The sequence below is a fragment of the Lemur catta genome, chromosome 2, assembly GCF_020740605.2.
Source record: "Lemur catta isolate mLemCat1 chromosome 2, mLemCat1.pri, whole genome shotgun sequence".
NCBI classification, from domain to species: domain Eukaryota; kingdom Metazoa; phylum Chordata; class Mammalia; order Primates; family Lemuridae; genus Lemur; species Lemur catta.
The window spans coordinates 66,637,001-66,654,546 of NC_059129.1; the positions used below are offsets into that span (position 1 = coordinate 66,637,001).

The 17,546-nt window shown below is 34.9% G+C and overlaps 1 protein-coding gene across 1 annotated transcript in view; it reads right to left on the reverse strand.

Annotated features, from left to right (window-relative positions):
- The window catches only part of EYS (eyes shut homolog), a 1,451,515-nt gene that overhangs the window by 278,832 nt on the left and 1,155,137 nt on the right, over positions 1 to 17,546 (reverse strand). The window contains 1 exon segment of the mRNA XM_045543805.1: positions 7,007 to 7,171. Coding sequence (XP_045399761.1) covers positions 7,007 to 7,171 — 165 coding nt within the window.

The window sequence follows — 17,546 nt, forward strand, 5'->3', positions numbered from 1 at the left end:
TGTAGATTCAATGCAATCCCTATTATAATAACAACATCATTTTTCACAGATCTAGAAAAAATAATTCTGTGCTTCATATGGAACCAGAGAAGACCCCATATAAAAGCAATCTTAAGCAAAAAGAACAAATTGGCAAGCATCAATCTACCACACTTCAGGCTATAGTACAAGGCTATAGTCACCAAAACAGCTTTGTACTGGCACTAGAACAGGGACACAGACCATTGGAACAGAACTGAGAACCCAGATATAAAACCATCCTCATATTGTCATCTGATCTTTGACAAAGAAGACAAAAACATACACTGGGGAAAAGAATCCCTATTCAGTAAATGGTCCTGGGAAAACTAGACAGCTAAATGTAGAAGACTGAAACAGGACCCACACCTTTCACCTCTCACAAAAATCAACTGATGATGGATAACAGACTTAAACCTGAGACTTGAAAACATAAGAATCCCAGAAGAAAATGTTGGAAAATCTCTTATAGACATCAGCCTAGGCAAAGAATTTATGAAGAAGACCCCAAAGGCAATCACAGTAACAACAAAAATAAATAAATGGGACCTGATCAAATTAAAAAGTTTCTGCACAGTCAAGGAAACTATCATTAGAGTGAATAGACAATCTACAGAATGGGAGAAAATATTTGCATGCTATACATCTGATAAAGGGCTGACAATTAGAATCTATATAGAACAGGAAAATCAACAAGAAAAAAGTCAATCAACCCATTAAAAAGTAGGCAAAGGACATAAACAGAAACGTTTCAAAAGAAGACAGACTAATGGCCAGTAAACATATGAAAAATTGCTCAACATCTCTAATTATCTAAGAAATGCAAATGAAAACCACAATGAGATATCACCTAACTCCAGTGAGATTGGCTTTTATCAAAAAGTCCCAAAATAACAAATGTTGGCTCGGATACAGAGAGAATGGAACACCCATATACTGCTGGTGGGACTGCAAATTAGTACAACCTCTATGAAAAGGAAAGATACCTCAAAGAACTGAAAGTAGAACTACCATTTGATCCAGCAATCCCACTACTGAGTATTTACCCAAAAGAAAAAAAGACATTCTATAATAAAGACATCTGCGCTAGAATGTTTATAGCAGCACAATTCACAATTGCAAAGATGTAGAAATAACCCAAGTGCCCAGCAATACATGAGTGGATTAATAAAATGTGGTATATGTATACCGTGGAGTACTATTCAGTCACAGAAAACAATTGTGAACTAATACCTCTTGTATTATACTGGATGGAGCTGGAACCCATTCTTCTAAGTGAAGTATCACAACAATGAAAAAACAAGCACCACATTTACTCACCATTAAATTGGTACTAATTTATCAACACTTATGTGCACATGAAGTAACATTCATCAGATGTTGGGCAGATGGGAGGTGGGTGGTGGGGTGGTGGTTGTACATATAGTGGAAAGGCAATATATGTAATCAAAGTGTTTGTACCCCTGTAATATTCTCAAATTAGAAAATAAATTAGAAAAATGTCAGGTACCTAGATTATCAAATTTGGAAATTTCTATACAGTGACATGGATTTATACCATCTATCTTAAAAGAAATAACTCCTTACATTTTTATGGTATTTTATATTTTTCAAAACATTTTCATATATAGTTTTTCCAACCCTGTGAGTTTGGTAATGAAATCATATTTGCATTATTTGTAGTCAAACTAAGACACACAGGTCAATGGATTTACTCTACATTGTACAGCGAGCTCACAATTGACTTGGGTTCAAACTCGCCCTTGGTCACCTACTGACATTTCAATTAGGAACACCTGTGGCAGCAATTGGATGATGTCTTCATCCCTGGTGCCACCTTCGTGGGCTGTGATAAAGATTGTTCTCTGAGCTTGCATTGTGTTCTGTGTCAAACACAGATGCTTTTGTTGTAGCTTTATAACTCCTCTTTCCTGGATCCCTCTAAAGCTTTGAATTTGTATGCAGCAACAGCAGTCCCAGTAGCAACCTGAGCAGCAGTTGCTCATGATTTGAGGACATCTTAGAGTAACGATGATGACATCGGCAGTAACTGGTGTTAGGGTGAGCTACTTGGTGAGTGGAAAGACCAAGTTCTCTGGGGAGAACTTACAAATCATGGCAGCAGCCTAGCATGTATAATTAATTATTAAACACATGTTAATTACATGCTTCTGGAGATCAGCTTCTGGGCCAGTTTCTGAAATTTATAGAGAGCCTATTTTAATTTTTCGAAGCCTGCTAGTTTTCACTGCTTAACCAGCAAAAAGTCCAGTAAAAAAGCATGATTCTTAGGGGGAATGGGTCCTCTTCATTTGGGTGAACTGGATAAAAATGAAAACCCCAAATTGCACTATTTGTCTATTTCACTACTCTCCCGTTCCTGATTCCAGGATTTTTTAGATAGGCTATTCTTTTCTATGGTGAATATGGCTGTCAAATGGATGTAAAACTAATGACACCTTTTAGACAAAAATGTTGTAACTGGGGCCCCTAATTCTCTAGAGTCTTTACACTAATTCCCTAGACAAGTTATGAGGGAGAAGGAATTAAAGCATTATCTCAATAAGTGAAATACCTACCCCTTACTTCAGGTTTGCCATGTGCTTGTTTAAAGCAGGTTAAATGCATTAATTATCTCAATCCTTGCAACACCTTTTTGATATCTTGGATATTATTATTATTATTCTATTTTACAGAAACTGAGGCACAGAGATGTTAAGTAACTTGCCCAAAGAGCCAGGTAATCCTATTCCAGGGTAATTTTCTCGACCACTGGATTATACTTTTCTTGAGATGGGCATGGCAGCAGTTTCGATCCTTAACTGGGCTCACCTGCTTGTTTTTTTTGTTTGTTTGTTTATTTTTGCCCCCACCTCTATCCACTGGAAACAAGCTTGCTGCTGGCTGACCCATTCCCTTGGGGTGGTTACATCAGAAGCAGAGATGTATCTCTCAGTGACTTACTTCTTCATAAATTTCAATCATAGATGTAGAGTCTAATTGTTCTATTTCAAGAGAATTTTAATGAATGACATAATTCTCAGTCAACGGTTGGAAAACTATGGGGCTCATGGACCAAATTCTTCTATAGTCTGATGGTGTAAATAAAGTCTATTTTGGAACATAGCTACACCCATTCTTTTACATACTGTTCATGGTTGCTTTCATGCTATAATGGCAGAGTTGAACTATGTGGCTTGCAAAAATATTTAAATATTTATTTCTGGTTGCTACAGAAAAATTTGCAAACTCCTGCTCTGCTCCTGATTTCTCAAGTAGATGCAGGAAAAAAAATTATCTTTGATTTAAACTACATTTTGTTTCTACTTATCAGAGGAAAAAGTATAACAATGTTAAAAAGGATAATTTCCTAGAGTAAGGATTCAATATCTACTTATTTTGCATCACAACCATCAAGGTTGAATAACTTACAAACAGAACTTTAAGAACTATCCCAATCAAGTGATTGAGCTATGCAAGGCACTGATTGAGGTACTTTGGAGGTGGGGTGGAGTAGAGAGCTTTTAAACACAGTTCCAGATAAGGAGGTGTTCCTTATTTATTGAGGAGATGTAAACACAGACTCCTGATATAATAAATCTCTCTACTCTGCCCCAGTTCTTAATTTGTGCTTCTAATATGAGATCTATCACAATCAGCTTTCCCATAGAATTATATATACAGTATCTCTGCATCAAATGGTGAGAAACTAGGGATACAGACCATCTCGTATTCAACTTTGTATTCCTCACAGTGCCTAAGAGAATGCTATGCACTTTCCAGGCACTCAAAATTTGTTAAATTTGGCTTTAGTAGCATAAGAAAAGATAAGATGCAGTGAAAGGAAGTACCTTATAAGTGGCAGTGCATGAATTCATCTATCCATGCTTTCAACCCCACTCCTTCCCATACCCATCTGGAGCTAGCCCTATTGGGAGCTACTAAGGAGGCACAAAGATATTCAGAGTTTTATGGTGCATACTGTAAAATTGATTAAAACATTTTCTCCCTATAAGAAAAGAAGATGCTTTGTAATATGATGTCAGGAAAAACTGTGGGATTTCATTGGCCTTCCACATCACTGGAACAAAGCATAATAGGTACCTAATGAAGAAATTGTGTATCCTGGTGGGAATCACTCTACAGAGAAAGGCAGATGTTATGACTCTTCAGATTTAATTTGTTTTCTCTAGCAGCATCAGAAATCTCTTCTTTTAGCCCTCTCTAAAGGCAAAAAATTGAGGCCTCAGTCTGTCAATTCCTTTCTGTAACAAATGCCTAAGATGGGTCCTTCTTTTGCTTTCTACCTTAAATACAAACCTTAAGTAATGTAAAGATTGCTTCTGAATCCTGTCCTCCCACTGGAGTTGCTGATATAATTTGCCTCCCGGGACTTGGTCAGATGTCTGCTCCTAATTCTCAAAGATCACGTACTTCCACAGGGCATGCTTATTTCTTTTCAAAGAAGCAGCGCAGAATGGATCCAACTGCATAGTAATACATCCCATGATGAAACCTCCCGATTGATACTGCTCGCCGAAGAGAGCTCATTTTCTGAAAGTGCACCTAAAGAATTTTGTGTGGTCTCATCCCTTCTCCCTTCTCCCCGTGACCTGTTAGTAGCTTCTTTGACTGGGTTCCAGAATTCTGAATTGGTTCAGTGGCAGATTCAAAAAGCTTTCTTTTCATCTTGACTGCAGCTCTCAGAGCTGTCTCTCTCCCACAGAGGGTTCTTTTTTTAAACTATCCTTTCTAAGGATTTTTTACTGTAACCCCACAAGGATTCAAGTTTTCTCTTCCTTTTGTTCCTTTTCAACATCAATTAGTTGGCGAGGCAAACTGAGACAAGATAAATGTACAGTTTTGAACTAGGAATATAATTCAAAGCTGACATTGAATCAGCCTGCTATTTCTCTATCCTTGTCCCTTAAATATTTGATGGCATAAAATACAAATGTTCAATAAATGTTTGTGAAGTGGAATTGAGTTGAACTGAAACATTCAGGAATGAAAAACAAGGCAAAACTAAAAACGAAAAGAAACCAAAACAATTCAAACAAAACCAGCCCTTAAAATCTGAAGTGAAACGTCTGTTTTAATTTCCTCACTACTTTCCTCCTGTACACAATATACTGATTTCAAAAGAATGAAAATGATCCCTTAAGTCAAGTTAAGGTACGGTTATCTAACTGAATCACAAAAATCTTTCTATGTTGTGAGGCCCGTATGAGGTTGACAAATTCTAAGAAGAGAGAAAGTAGCAACCCCACAAAACATTCTGCTGAGGTATTCCCAACAGTGTAGGATTAAATTACCACCTTACAAATGAACAAAAAGAATGCTTTTTAGACAACAGTATTTGCTCCATTCACAGGGTATGAAACTCCCTTGAGTAAATAGCTTCGATGTATCCAGTGCTGTGACAAACAAGGGCAGAAACTAATAATCATTTCAGTGGCACCGTTTTCTTACTAATACTCTATAGTCTGTTTTGGTAGGTCATTGAATCAGAAAGGCAAAAATAATCCTATGGCACTAACATCAACTTGAGTTTTATGAGATTTAAATTAAAGTACCGACTTAAACAGAGTGTATATATGCCTGGCATGTATTTCTATGGTCTCCAAAAAGGGCTCATTGAGAGGCAGTGTGGACATGAGCCAGGAGCATGGGCCCAGAGTAGAATTCCCAGGGGTTGGCCGCTGCTTTTACTATGAGCTGTTTTTAGCTGGTGAAAATACATTTTTTCCCAAAGAAATACCTTCCAATTCTGTACAACTTAAAAAATTGTAAAGCCAGAAAGTCACTTTGCTTGTGGATTTCAATTATTATGTTCGTGTCTTTTGTTTTGTTTCCCCTGCGATGCGCTATTACCTCCAAATTTCATGGTTGTCTACCAGCACTTGGATTTTGTACATGAAACAAGTTTTTCTTTTTCCTTTTCTTCTTTCTCTTTTAACACAAATAAATCAGACATTCTAAAGCCATCATTTAAACATAGGTACTTCTGCTCCTAGGGGATAAATAATGCTAGCCTAGTTCTGACACATTAGTTTCTTTCTAAAATATAACAGAAATTATTAGTTTTCATTTAATGTTCAAAACTTCTAATTTCACCTACATTTCCAAAATGCTTCTTTTAGGCATTTTACTCATAGTTTAATAATAAAAAGGTGTAAATTCTGTTTAGAGAGTACAGAATGATGAATCAATTTAGCAAACTATTTCGAAGTGGAGGAGTAAATCATTTGGGAAATAATCAGTTGCCTACAGTAGATAATCTATTAAAGTGCTGAAACATTACATCTACAATATAAGAAATTGTTAAAACTATTGTCATTCAAAAGAGATAAACAATTATCACATTATGAATACTGCGGGTAACACACGTTAGTGATGTTCAGTCAGAGAAGAAAGAGGACCATAAATTCTGGTTATAGAGACCCTTGTGAGCATTTTATGTAATAATGCAGAGAACCCTGGATATAGAGACATTTCCTTAAACAAATATCATTAATATTACTTTTTTTTTTTAAAAAGAACAGCTTATATTAAGATTATAGACATTGGTTAAAGAATGATAAGAATTTTCCTGATTGTCAGATGAATCCCAGCTTTGGAATGCCTTTTTCCAAGTTAGCAAGTATTGAATGTAATTCATACTTAGTGATTTATATCATAAAAATATGCTCTGAAACATTTGCAGCATTTATGTTTTACTGCTATAGCCATATGCCATCAAATTCATATGCTTGCTATATTCTTTCTTGGCGGTTCAGAGCCTGTTTGTAAGTCATGTTCCATTGGATGACTCATAAATTAAAGATACTTCTAAAAAAACTACAAAGAACTAAAATTTCTTTTTGGTAATGCTTCACGCACTAGACTAAAAAAGTTTTCCCACAATATTTAGATGAATAATTCATTGATTCAATAGGCTAACATTTGAGAAAGAATCATGACATATTGGAGGTCACTTAATACTCACTGTAGAGAATTGTTCCATTTAAAGTGTCTGTTTTTATAGTCAAGTAGATGGTAACAGTTCTGTTGTGTTCCTTCTGCAGGACAGACTTCAACTCATCCAGAGTTGGAAAAAAAGGCAGTTCTAAATAGGAATTCCCATTGAAAGATGGAAAAAATAAACCTGCATCTAAAAGAAAAAAGTCAAATTAATATGTTCTGATAGCATTATGTTGCTACTCAAGTAGATAAGAACCAAGCATTTATAGTTAGAATTCATTTAAAAAGGTAACACTGATATTTGTAAAAAATAGGTCCACTTTTAAGAAATTTAGATACAGAAGTATAAATTTACAGTCATTGCCTCAAATAATTAATCACTGGTCCAGAGAAAAAGACTTTGAATAAGAATTTTAATTTGAAGCTCATTGGATGGGTTTTAAGGGATAACAAACACCCTGAAATTGTATGAAAAATATGTACATTTGCATACATAAAATCATAGTTTTCATCAGATTCTTAAAATACTTTGTGATGCAAATGGCTGCATGTTTTCAAAACATCAAGTTATATACTTAAAATTAATGACTTATTTGACATAATTATATCTCAATAAAACAGTCAAAAAACATCTGTGACACACAAAATTTAGAAAACTGTCATATGGAGGCATTTTATTACATTCAGTGATTTATAACAATACTTTGATAAGATATAAGTAGTACTATAATATGTTAGGTTATTAGTTTTAGAATTATTCTTGTAGAATTATTAGTGTTTTAAATGAGTAATTTCACAAAATCTTGAGGTACATAAGATTTGAAAAGTATTTTTTATTATATATCTATATTTACATCTATAAAATTGGTATGTTGAAAAGGGATAGTACATGAGATATTGGAAATGATACTTTACTTTTTGTCTTTCTCACAATGAGGGAAATTTTCTCTGCTACTGCATGAAAATTTGATACTTCCTGTGAGTCTCTCTAAGTTATACAATTATTCAGAAACTAATATCCAGTTGAATTAATTTATTAACACTTAAATCTTCCATTAGAGATAGAATTTCCCCTCTACCCCTCCACCAGCCAAGTCCTGTAGGTGGCCTGACATCTGCCGTCTTCCTTGAGGGGCAGAATAAGTGGATTTCGGTTCTTTCCATCTTTTTACCACTCCCCCCACCTTAAAGGTAGCTGCTGTTTCTGACTCTTCCATCTTTGAATGGGGAGAAAGCAAAGTGGGGTGGAAAGGAGAGAAAAGTACATAGTAAAGAGGAGCTGTTAGAACTGGCAGTTGACACTATTGTAAGCAGGGTTCTTGCTCTCCAAGAAGGGTATATGTTTAAAATTGTTTCTCTTATGGTAGGGATGCCTGTATAGGATGCTCAGTTAAATTTGAATTTCAGATAAACAACAAATACATTTTTGTCTAAGTATGTCTCAAACATTGCATGAGATATACTAAAAAAATTGCTGTTTATTTGAAATCTAAATCGAACTAGGTGTCCTGTATTGCTAAATCTGGTAACCTTCTGACTCATGAGCATTTGTGCAATCTTTGGAAACCCTTTGTGAACTGCATCTCCTAGGACTTGTAGTTATTGCCTGCCTTTGGCTGGTCACTTTTACCTTGATTCTATTCATTCTGATTTTTCATGTTTTACACAGACTCTTGCGGTTGATGATGACATGCCTGTGTTTGTGCAAAAGTTGCACAGATCAAGTTAAACAGTCAAGGAAGACTTTTTTCAAGACTATTGTAATGGAGGAAAGAGGTCAGAACTCAGTTTGACCACAACTCTTTTGAAATAAAGGGTGGGAGGATTTTTAAGAGCTGGAGTAAGAGGGAGAACACAGGTCATCTGTGTTTGCCAATTGGCTTTACTCAAAGGAAAAGGAAACTTTCTATATCTTTGTATCAGGAGGTAGTTTTGCAATGTGGAGCAAGGTACCCATTGAAATTAAGCTCCTACCCTCCCCCAGAGGCTGAGAGACAGGGGTGCTATCTTCTTTGATGATTACATTTTAAAGGGATGGCTCCCAAGTCCTTGAGAAAGACATTCCTGGCTTGTAAAACTGACCAAAAGCTCTTAGAAAGATTTACATTTCGAAGGGGGCAGAGAAAGAAATTAGAGCTGAAAGTTTTTTTTTTTATTTTTTTTTATTTCAGCTCATCTTGGGGGTACACAGGTTCAGGTTATGTACATTGACCATGTCCCGCCGATCCCCCTGAGTCAGAGCCTCAAGCGTGTCCATTCTCCAGATAGTTCGCCTGGCACTCACCATGTAGTCATACCTCCATCCCCTCCCCCCACCCCCCACCTCCCCGAGTCAGCACCTTCAAGCATGACCATTCCCCAGACGGTGCGCAAGGCACTCATCATGTATGCCTACATGAAAGTTTTCTAAACTAAATGTTCCAGGAAAGTCAGGGAGTGAGAATAAGGAAGAAGCATGTCCAAAGTTTAGTCAAGCTGAGGGGAGTAGGAAGGCCATCTTGGTTACCCATCTAGGAGAATTATATGGGGAGAACATAAAATGACTCTAGGCCAACTCTTTTTTCTGAGAGGTTCATCTCTAGTCCATGGTAAAGACCCCTATATTTCCTGCCATTCCATGCACTACTATATGTGGGGGTATAGTTATTTCCCAAACATAATCTCTCCCTCTGTCTCTCTTCTTCCACCCATCTTCCCTCTACACACACACACACACACACACACACACAAACTGCTTTAGCTTTTTCTCAGGTATAACTATATGGTGCATGGGTCCATGGTCCTTGGTGTTACTTTCCAAATGATCCAGTTGAACCTACCCCAAACAAATTGTGGGATGTGGTGAGTGGGAGAGAGTGAGGACTGAAGTTCACAAAATAGCTTTCTACAAAAACATTTTCCTTAAAATTATGTCTCAAAAATCCTTTTTCTTCTGCAAACACAGATTTTTTTTTCTTTTTTTATTTCAGCATATTATGGGGGTACAGATGTTTAGGTTATGTATATTGCCCATCCCCCCCAGTCAGCCCATTCTACTAAGTGAAGTATCACAAGAATGGAAAAACAAGCACATGTACTCACCATCAAATTGGTACTGACTGATCAACACTTATGTGCACATATGGTAGTGACATTCATCGGTGTCGGGCAGGTGGGAACGGAGAGGAGAGGATGGGTATATTCACACCTAATGGGTGTGGTGCGCACTGTCTGGAGATGGGCATGCTTATAGCTCTGACTCCGGTAGGGCAAAGGCAATATATGTAACCTAAACATTTATACCCCTGTAATATTCTGAAATTTAAAAAAAAGAATACTTCCTAGTTAAATTTTACTTTTAGGTATGGCACCTCCTTTTGTTCACAGCATTATATCCTTGTGTGACAAAGTTTACTTTTGACATCTTCTTTATGTCTATAACTTAGGATTACTTGTCAAGTATGAATAATACCTCTTATCTATTAACAAACTGCTTGATTTAAGTTATATGGCATCACCTGTTTTACCCTATCTTGGCCTTTTACACATAATCTTTAACTCCTTAAACTTTACCTACCTGGTTTTGTATTTTATTGAATCTGTTTTTGTCAAAAGTTAGTAAGGCCTCATTAGCAAATCTTTCATCAGTGCTCACATGCCTAGAAATCTCTGTAATACTAAATACTCATTTTCATTAAAACTTTCTCTTTCCTTGCCTTTCATGACACTGTACTATACTTTGGCTGTCTTCTTACCTACCTGATAACTTTTTTACAGACTGTTCTTGCAAACATTCCATAATGCACATAGTTTGCAAGGCTCTGTCTTGGGTCATCTAATCATCTCTGCCTTTTCTAAATCTGTTCCTCCTCCAGTTTCTTACTCATAGCGCTTGCTCTTCCCAGCCTAGAAACTCAGCATCATTATCCACCCATCTCTTTTCAAACTCGTTGCTAGTTCCTGACACATCTTTTTTAGAACAAACCTAGCATCTTTCCTTCTGCTACCACTACTCTTATTTAAGTTCTCATTACATTTCAACTCAGCTGTTGCAACAGCTTCTTTCTAACTGGCCTCGCTTCATAGAGTGTCTATTATCTGTCATTGCTGTCATGTCAGTTTCATCCAATTGTAATCGTCCAAGATCTTTGGTCAAAAACCTTCAGAGACTATAGAATAATTATCAAGTAAACCAGGCCCTCCACAGTCTTATTTTTCAATCCTTCCACACATACCTGTTTACTGATAAGGCTGAACCACACTTTGTTCTGCTGCTCACACTGTTTTTCTGTCTGGAACATGCTTCCTCAAAATCCTAGGTATAAAAATCCTCTCTTAATTCAAAGTGCACTTGAATATTCTCCCAGATTTGAACTCCTGACAGCACTGTAGCCACAACTCATTTAGTCAATGCATTGTTTTCTATCTTATGTTACAATTCTTGCTATAGATGTTGAATAAAAGTGATAATATTGTAAATCTGTTACTTTGGATGAGGGAAGTAAATTGACTTTAATTAGTAGAAATAGAATGTTCTAAGTAAATGAATTCTAAGAAGGCATTGAGGGAAATATGAGTTTAGAATGTGAGTTTGCTTTCTTGTGATCAGAAAAGCCCATAACACAGTTGGAGTTTCACTGGATGGATGGAGTAGAATGTTTGACAGATACTGAACTGCACATGCACCAGTTTTTAATAACATTGTAAGGAGAAAAACCGTGTGCCAATTAAATTAAAATGGAATGTAGCTAACAATACACTGGGGGAATTTTGGATGAGGAATTTGGATGCTGTTATAGAAAGGAAAATGGTTAAGATTACAAGGAGATGGACTTGGGATATAAATAAATAAATAGGGTCCTTGGCATATAAATTGGCAACTATTTGGATGGTGTCTATCTGTTAAGTCTACCATAGGTGGGGGTTTAGACTCTGTTTCTTCATGTTATGTTTTACCTATCCCACTGGTAATTTATTCATTTATCCAACCAATATCTACTGTTCATTTATTCAACAGAAATCTACTGAGTGACTGCTACATGCCCGGCACTCATGAAGGAATACAATAGTGAGAAAAATATATAGACTTCACCCTCATGGAGCTCAGATTCTAGCTTCCTTCAGGGAAACCCCAGGCTAGGAGTTGCTAGAGTTTTTCCTCCTGGTATAGTAGATCTTTTAGGGGATCCTAAGAAAATGCACCATCCTGCCCTTTGAGCCATTTTTCCTGGTATTTGCTGTGTACAGGAATATTGAACCTGATGTGAGATGTAAGACTAGATAAAAAGGAGAGTCCACAAAACCTATTTCGTCTATCCTCCTATACTACACATTCTATGAAGAAAAGACCTGTGTTTGACTCATCTTTGCATCCTCCTGTGGCATGTTCAGTTTTTCACATTTTAGGCAAATATTACATTCTTAGATAAATACAAACGGAGCCAAAATTATCATTTGTGGTAGTTTTGATAAAAGAAGGACAAAAATGTTCTTGTAATTGAAACAGCGTGAGGAAAGACTATAAAAATGAGGTTCTAGCATTTTTCTTGTGGTTAAGCTTCTTCACATTATTAATACAACCGCAAGAAAATTTTTGAAAGAGGATAGTCTTTATATATGGGTTTATGTGGGAATAAAGTTATTTACATCCATAAACAGATTTTACTTAGTCTGAAAGTAGTGAACTCACAAAGTGCAATAAAAATATAATTCAATTTGCTAAAAAACAGCTTCCATGTTGCTTTGCAGGAGCATATCTGTTATATAATTCAGGTGCACCTGCCTACTTTCTGGCTCACACACTCCTTAAACCTTTTTTTCAGAGCTGACAGGTTTTATGAAAATTATGACAGGAAACAACAATTATGAGCAATAAACATTTGCTATTGAATTGCTTTCTAACCATATTAATTTTCATTATCACCATGTTTAGTGGATATGTTGAAAAACAGAACTGCCCTAAATATGGAAAACAAGACTAATTGGGGTTAGGCAGAGTGTTTTCCCGCTGCTTCCAAAAGCCTCTTCAGGCAATGCTATTTGAACACACTCCAGATTTATTTCTCTTCCAATTATAAATGAAAAAAAAACCAGCATCTTTATATGGAAACATGTATTAAACATCTTACAAAATAAGTTATATACTATTTAATTAGAGGTTTCTGATTACAAAATAGACATCTAAAATATACTCCATGTTTAAATGTGTTAAAAAATCATATAGGCTGCTCAAACTAATTATATTAACTTTCATATGATTAACAAAATAAAATTAATTCTGAGTCATGGGAACAACCAAGAAATTAACCTAGAAGGAGGATATTTTAAGTTCCTAAATTATACTAAAAAATAAAACTCTCAACTTGTCAAAGGAAGCTATGAAATCACAGTAGTGAGTTTGAAGTACTTTATGTTGAAAATATACATGAATTTAATATTTTTTACTCAATATAGTCCTATAGTATGAATCACAAACGCAGTCAATTAATAACAACTCATTGAAATTTAATCCAGAAGAGCACCACAGAGTATTTATAAAGAAAATACAGAAAAGATTAATATCTCTACCCTGAACACAATGCAACTGAGCAGCATAAATGTGATTCATTCTGAATAGAAAGGGAGTTCCTTTGTCTACAGCATGACTTATAGTGCCCTTAGCCTTGTATAAAGGCCTTCTGTGATCTAACCTCAGAATCTGACATGCTAATATACAAATAAAGCTACAAGTACAATGGGCCACAAATTACCCATGTCCAAGTTTACTACAATTCTTAGTACTAGAAGAAACATAATATTGTTTGCTATTCTTCCTTTATAGCAGAAATAGATTTGATTCACTCAATAGAAATTAAAAATTAGTACTACTGAAATGTTTTTATTGAGTCTTTTCTCACTTTCCCCAGAAAGAACATCATATAAACTCTATGACTAAGTTCATAAAAAGTGATGACTGATACAATGCTATTATTAATGTTTTGTTTTAATTTAAAAATATTACATTGCTCCATTTATGATTCTAATATTAAATTCTGTGATTAAAATGAATGTTACCAGTTTAGAAGTCATATATTTCTTTCCTTAGACATTCATCATTAAAAAATAATAAATCTAACCAATAATATTTAAAGATACAAGAATTATAAACATCTGTATTATACTAATATTGTAAAATTAAGTTCCATGATGCATGAAATAAATTTAAATACTATATAGAGATAATTGTAATTAGTTATTTATAATTAACAATTATTTATTATAATAATCAAGTAATTAATAATTATGTAAGTAATTATCAATATCTTAAAGATTTTTATCTAGTATACATATTATATATAAACAATACAGTGTATAGTACTATATAGTGTATATAAATTACACTAAACTTTTTTACATTATACATTTTTGTTTATTTTAGAATTTAGAAAATTATTTTAGATTTAGATGACCTAAGTCTCATGGACTAAATGATTAATTTTACTTGGATAATTTCCCCATATTAACATTTCTATTAATTCATAAACATTGATCTGTTTGTTAAGTGCCTGACAAACATTACTCTGTTGGTGCTGTTAGCACTGCTGCTGTTTTTGCTACATCTCCTTTTTTCCCCGTAGAAAAGCACTTGCGAAAATAAGAACAGAACTAACATTTTTCCTTTGGACCATAGCCACTTCATTCCTTCATTTAAAGCGTGAAGAGAACTGCTCTACATCTGACCAAAGCAATGCACAAGGAAACAATGTGTTAAAAACACTTTCTCATCATTCACTGTCATGTCCAATCTAGCAACGCTCTTGTTCATCCCTTGATTTCTCTGACACCAAAGGTTGATCATCATGATTTGTCACTTGACCCTGTCAAAAATCTGACTCCCCAAGGATATGACCCTACCTCTTTCTTCTTACAAACTAAAACTAATGAAACATCATTTAGCACACCAACAATATCTTCTATGTAGTAAAAATAAAGCTAGGACAAGAAAGACACAAAGAACTATTAATATCTTGCCCTGTACTTGACATGTCATAATAGCTACCAAACTTTCTCTAGTCTATTCCTATACCTTGTTCTCTAGTTTAGAATTTTTTTTTTCCTGAGTGATCTCATTTGTTCTCATAACTTTAGCTACTTTCTGGTTTCTGAAAACTCTCAACTTTTTATCTTTAACACAGACAGATCTTGATTTTATATACCTAGCTGTCGGCTAGACAGATCTACTTGGAAAAAACAGAGGTAACCTAAACTCAACATATCCAGGTTTTTTAATTTTGGCTTTGTAATTTGATCTTATTTTTCAAAATAGAATTGATAACACTTTTCATGTTATCAACACAAATATACACTTTTATTACAAATCTTATTCAATTGTACAATAAGATTTTCCTATATGACTCACTGTGTGACAGCTGTGAGTTCTGTAAATGCAGGCAGCATGGCTTAATTGTTTTGTGTGTCTCCAGAAAATAGCACATTTTTGGTAGATAATAAATGTTTGATGAATGAATAAACATGTCTCTTGTTTTGCATTTAATTTCAGAATTTCTATCTACCAAGTTGTTCAAGTAATAATCTTGGAATAGTCATCCAAATCTCCTCCTATGTTCCCTATCCTCCCACTCACCACATCATTTATTTTATCAGTTATTTTATTCTTTTTAAGATTTCAATACATTTAGGGAGTAAAAGTGCAGTTTTGTTATGTGAATATATTATATAGCAGTGGGGGCTGGGATTTTAGTGTACCCATCACCTGAATAGTGTACATTGTACCCAATAGGTAATTTTTAATCTCTCACCCACCTCTTACCCTCCTATCTTTGTAGTCCCTAATGTCTGTCATTCCACTCTGTATGACCACATGTAACCACAGTTTATCTCCAACTTATAAGTGAGAACATGCTGTATTTGATTTTTAATCCCTGTGATACTTCACTTAGGATAATGGCTTCCAATTCCATTCAAGTGGCTGCAAAAGACATTATTTCATTGTTTTTTATGGCTGAGTAGTATTCCATAGTATGTATATTTGTGTGTATATGTATATATATACACATAGATACATACCACATTTTCTTTATTCATTCATCAGTTGGTGGACACTTAGGTTGATTCCATATCTTTGGTATTATGAATTGTGCTGAGATAAATATATAAGTGCAGGTGTCTTTTTGATAAAATGTTTTTTTCCTTTGGGTAGATATCTAGTAGTGGGATTGCTGTATTGATTGGTAGGTAGGTCCACTTTTAGTTCATTGAGAAATCTCCATGCTGTGTTCCATAGGGATTGTACTAATTTATATTCCCACCAATAGTGTATAATTGTTCCCTTTTCACTTCATCTACCTCAACATTTTTTGTTTATTGACTTTTTAATAATGGCCATTCTGACTAGAGTAAAATGGTACTTATTGTGGTTTTAATTTGCATTTCTTTGATGATTAGTGATGTTGAGAATTATTTCGTATGTTTGTTTAGCCATTTATCTTCTTTTGAAAAATGTCTGTTCATGTCATTTGCTCACTTTTTAACGGGGTTATTTGTGTTTTTCTTGCTGAGTTGTTTGAATTCCTCATACATTCTGGATATTAGTTCTTTGTCAGATGCATAGTTTGCAAATGTTTTCTCCCATTATGTAGGTTGTCTATAACTGTTAATTATTTCTGTTGCTGTGGAGAAGCTTTCTAGTTTAATTAAGTACCATTTGTTTATTTTTGTTTTTCCTGCATTTGCTTTTCGGGTCTTAGTCATAAATCCTTTGCTTAGGCCAATGTCCAGAAGAGGTTTTCCTAAATTTTCTTCTAGAACTTTCATGGTTTTATGCTTTGTATTTTTTTATCCATCTTGAATTAATTTTTTCAGTGGTGAGAGATAAGGGACCTGTTTGATTCTTCTCCATGTGGCTATAATAAAAACAATCCCTGCCTAACGAACATTTGAAATATGGTGTACAAAAAAGTAATATAGTAGGCAAAGAACAAATATGACCCAGATGATATGTTTACAATAGGAACAGTTTGAAGTTTGGATGGTGATAGAACCGGATGGTTTGCACCAAGATCCTAGGGGCAAAATACACTGCAAGATGGTGGTCATGGGAGAAAAATCTTTCCTATCTATCCTATGGAAGAATTGTAAACAAGATAAATAATTTACAAACAAAGGAAAAGCCTATAAACTAATAAGAATATCATTGTTAAACAGCTGGAAGATTTTAACATCTGAACTAAAATAAGCAAATACTCATTAATTTAAAAAATATTTCAAATCAACTTTAACCAAAGCATGGGAAAGGATTTGAGATGCCTCAGATGTAAACCCTTAACTCAATGAGTTTCTATGCTAAACGGAGAAATTAGTCAATTAATTAATTGATTATTTCATTCAGTGAATAATGAGCCTATTATACCAGGAGAAAGAGGCAAAGCATGAGCAAGAGGAGCAATGGAACAGCCTGGGAGGCACATCGCAAAAAGCCTGAAGTTCAGTTGGCCAAGAGTACAGACTGTGTGAATGGAGCAATAGGAAATAGAGTTACAAAGAGAGGTAGGAAGATCATAGGGGGCTGGCATGCCAGAATAAAGAAA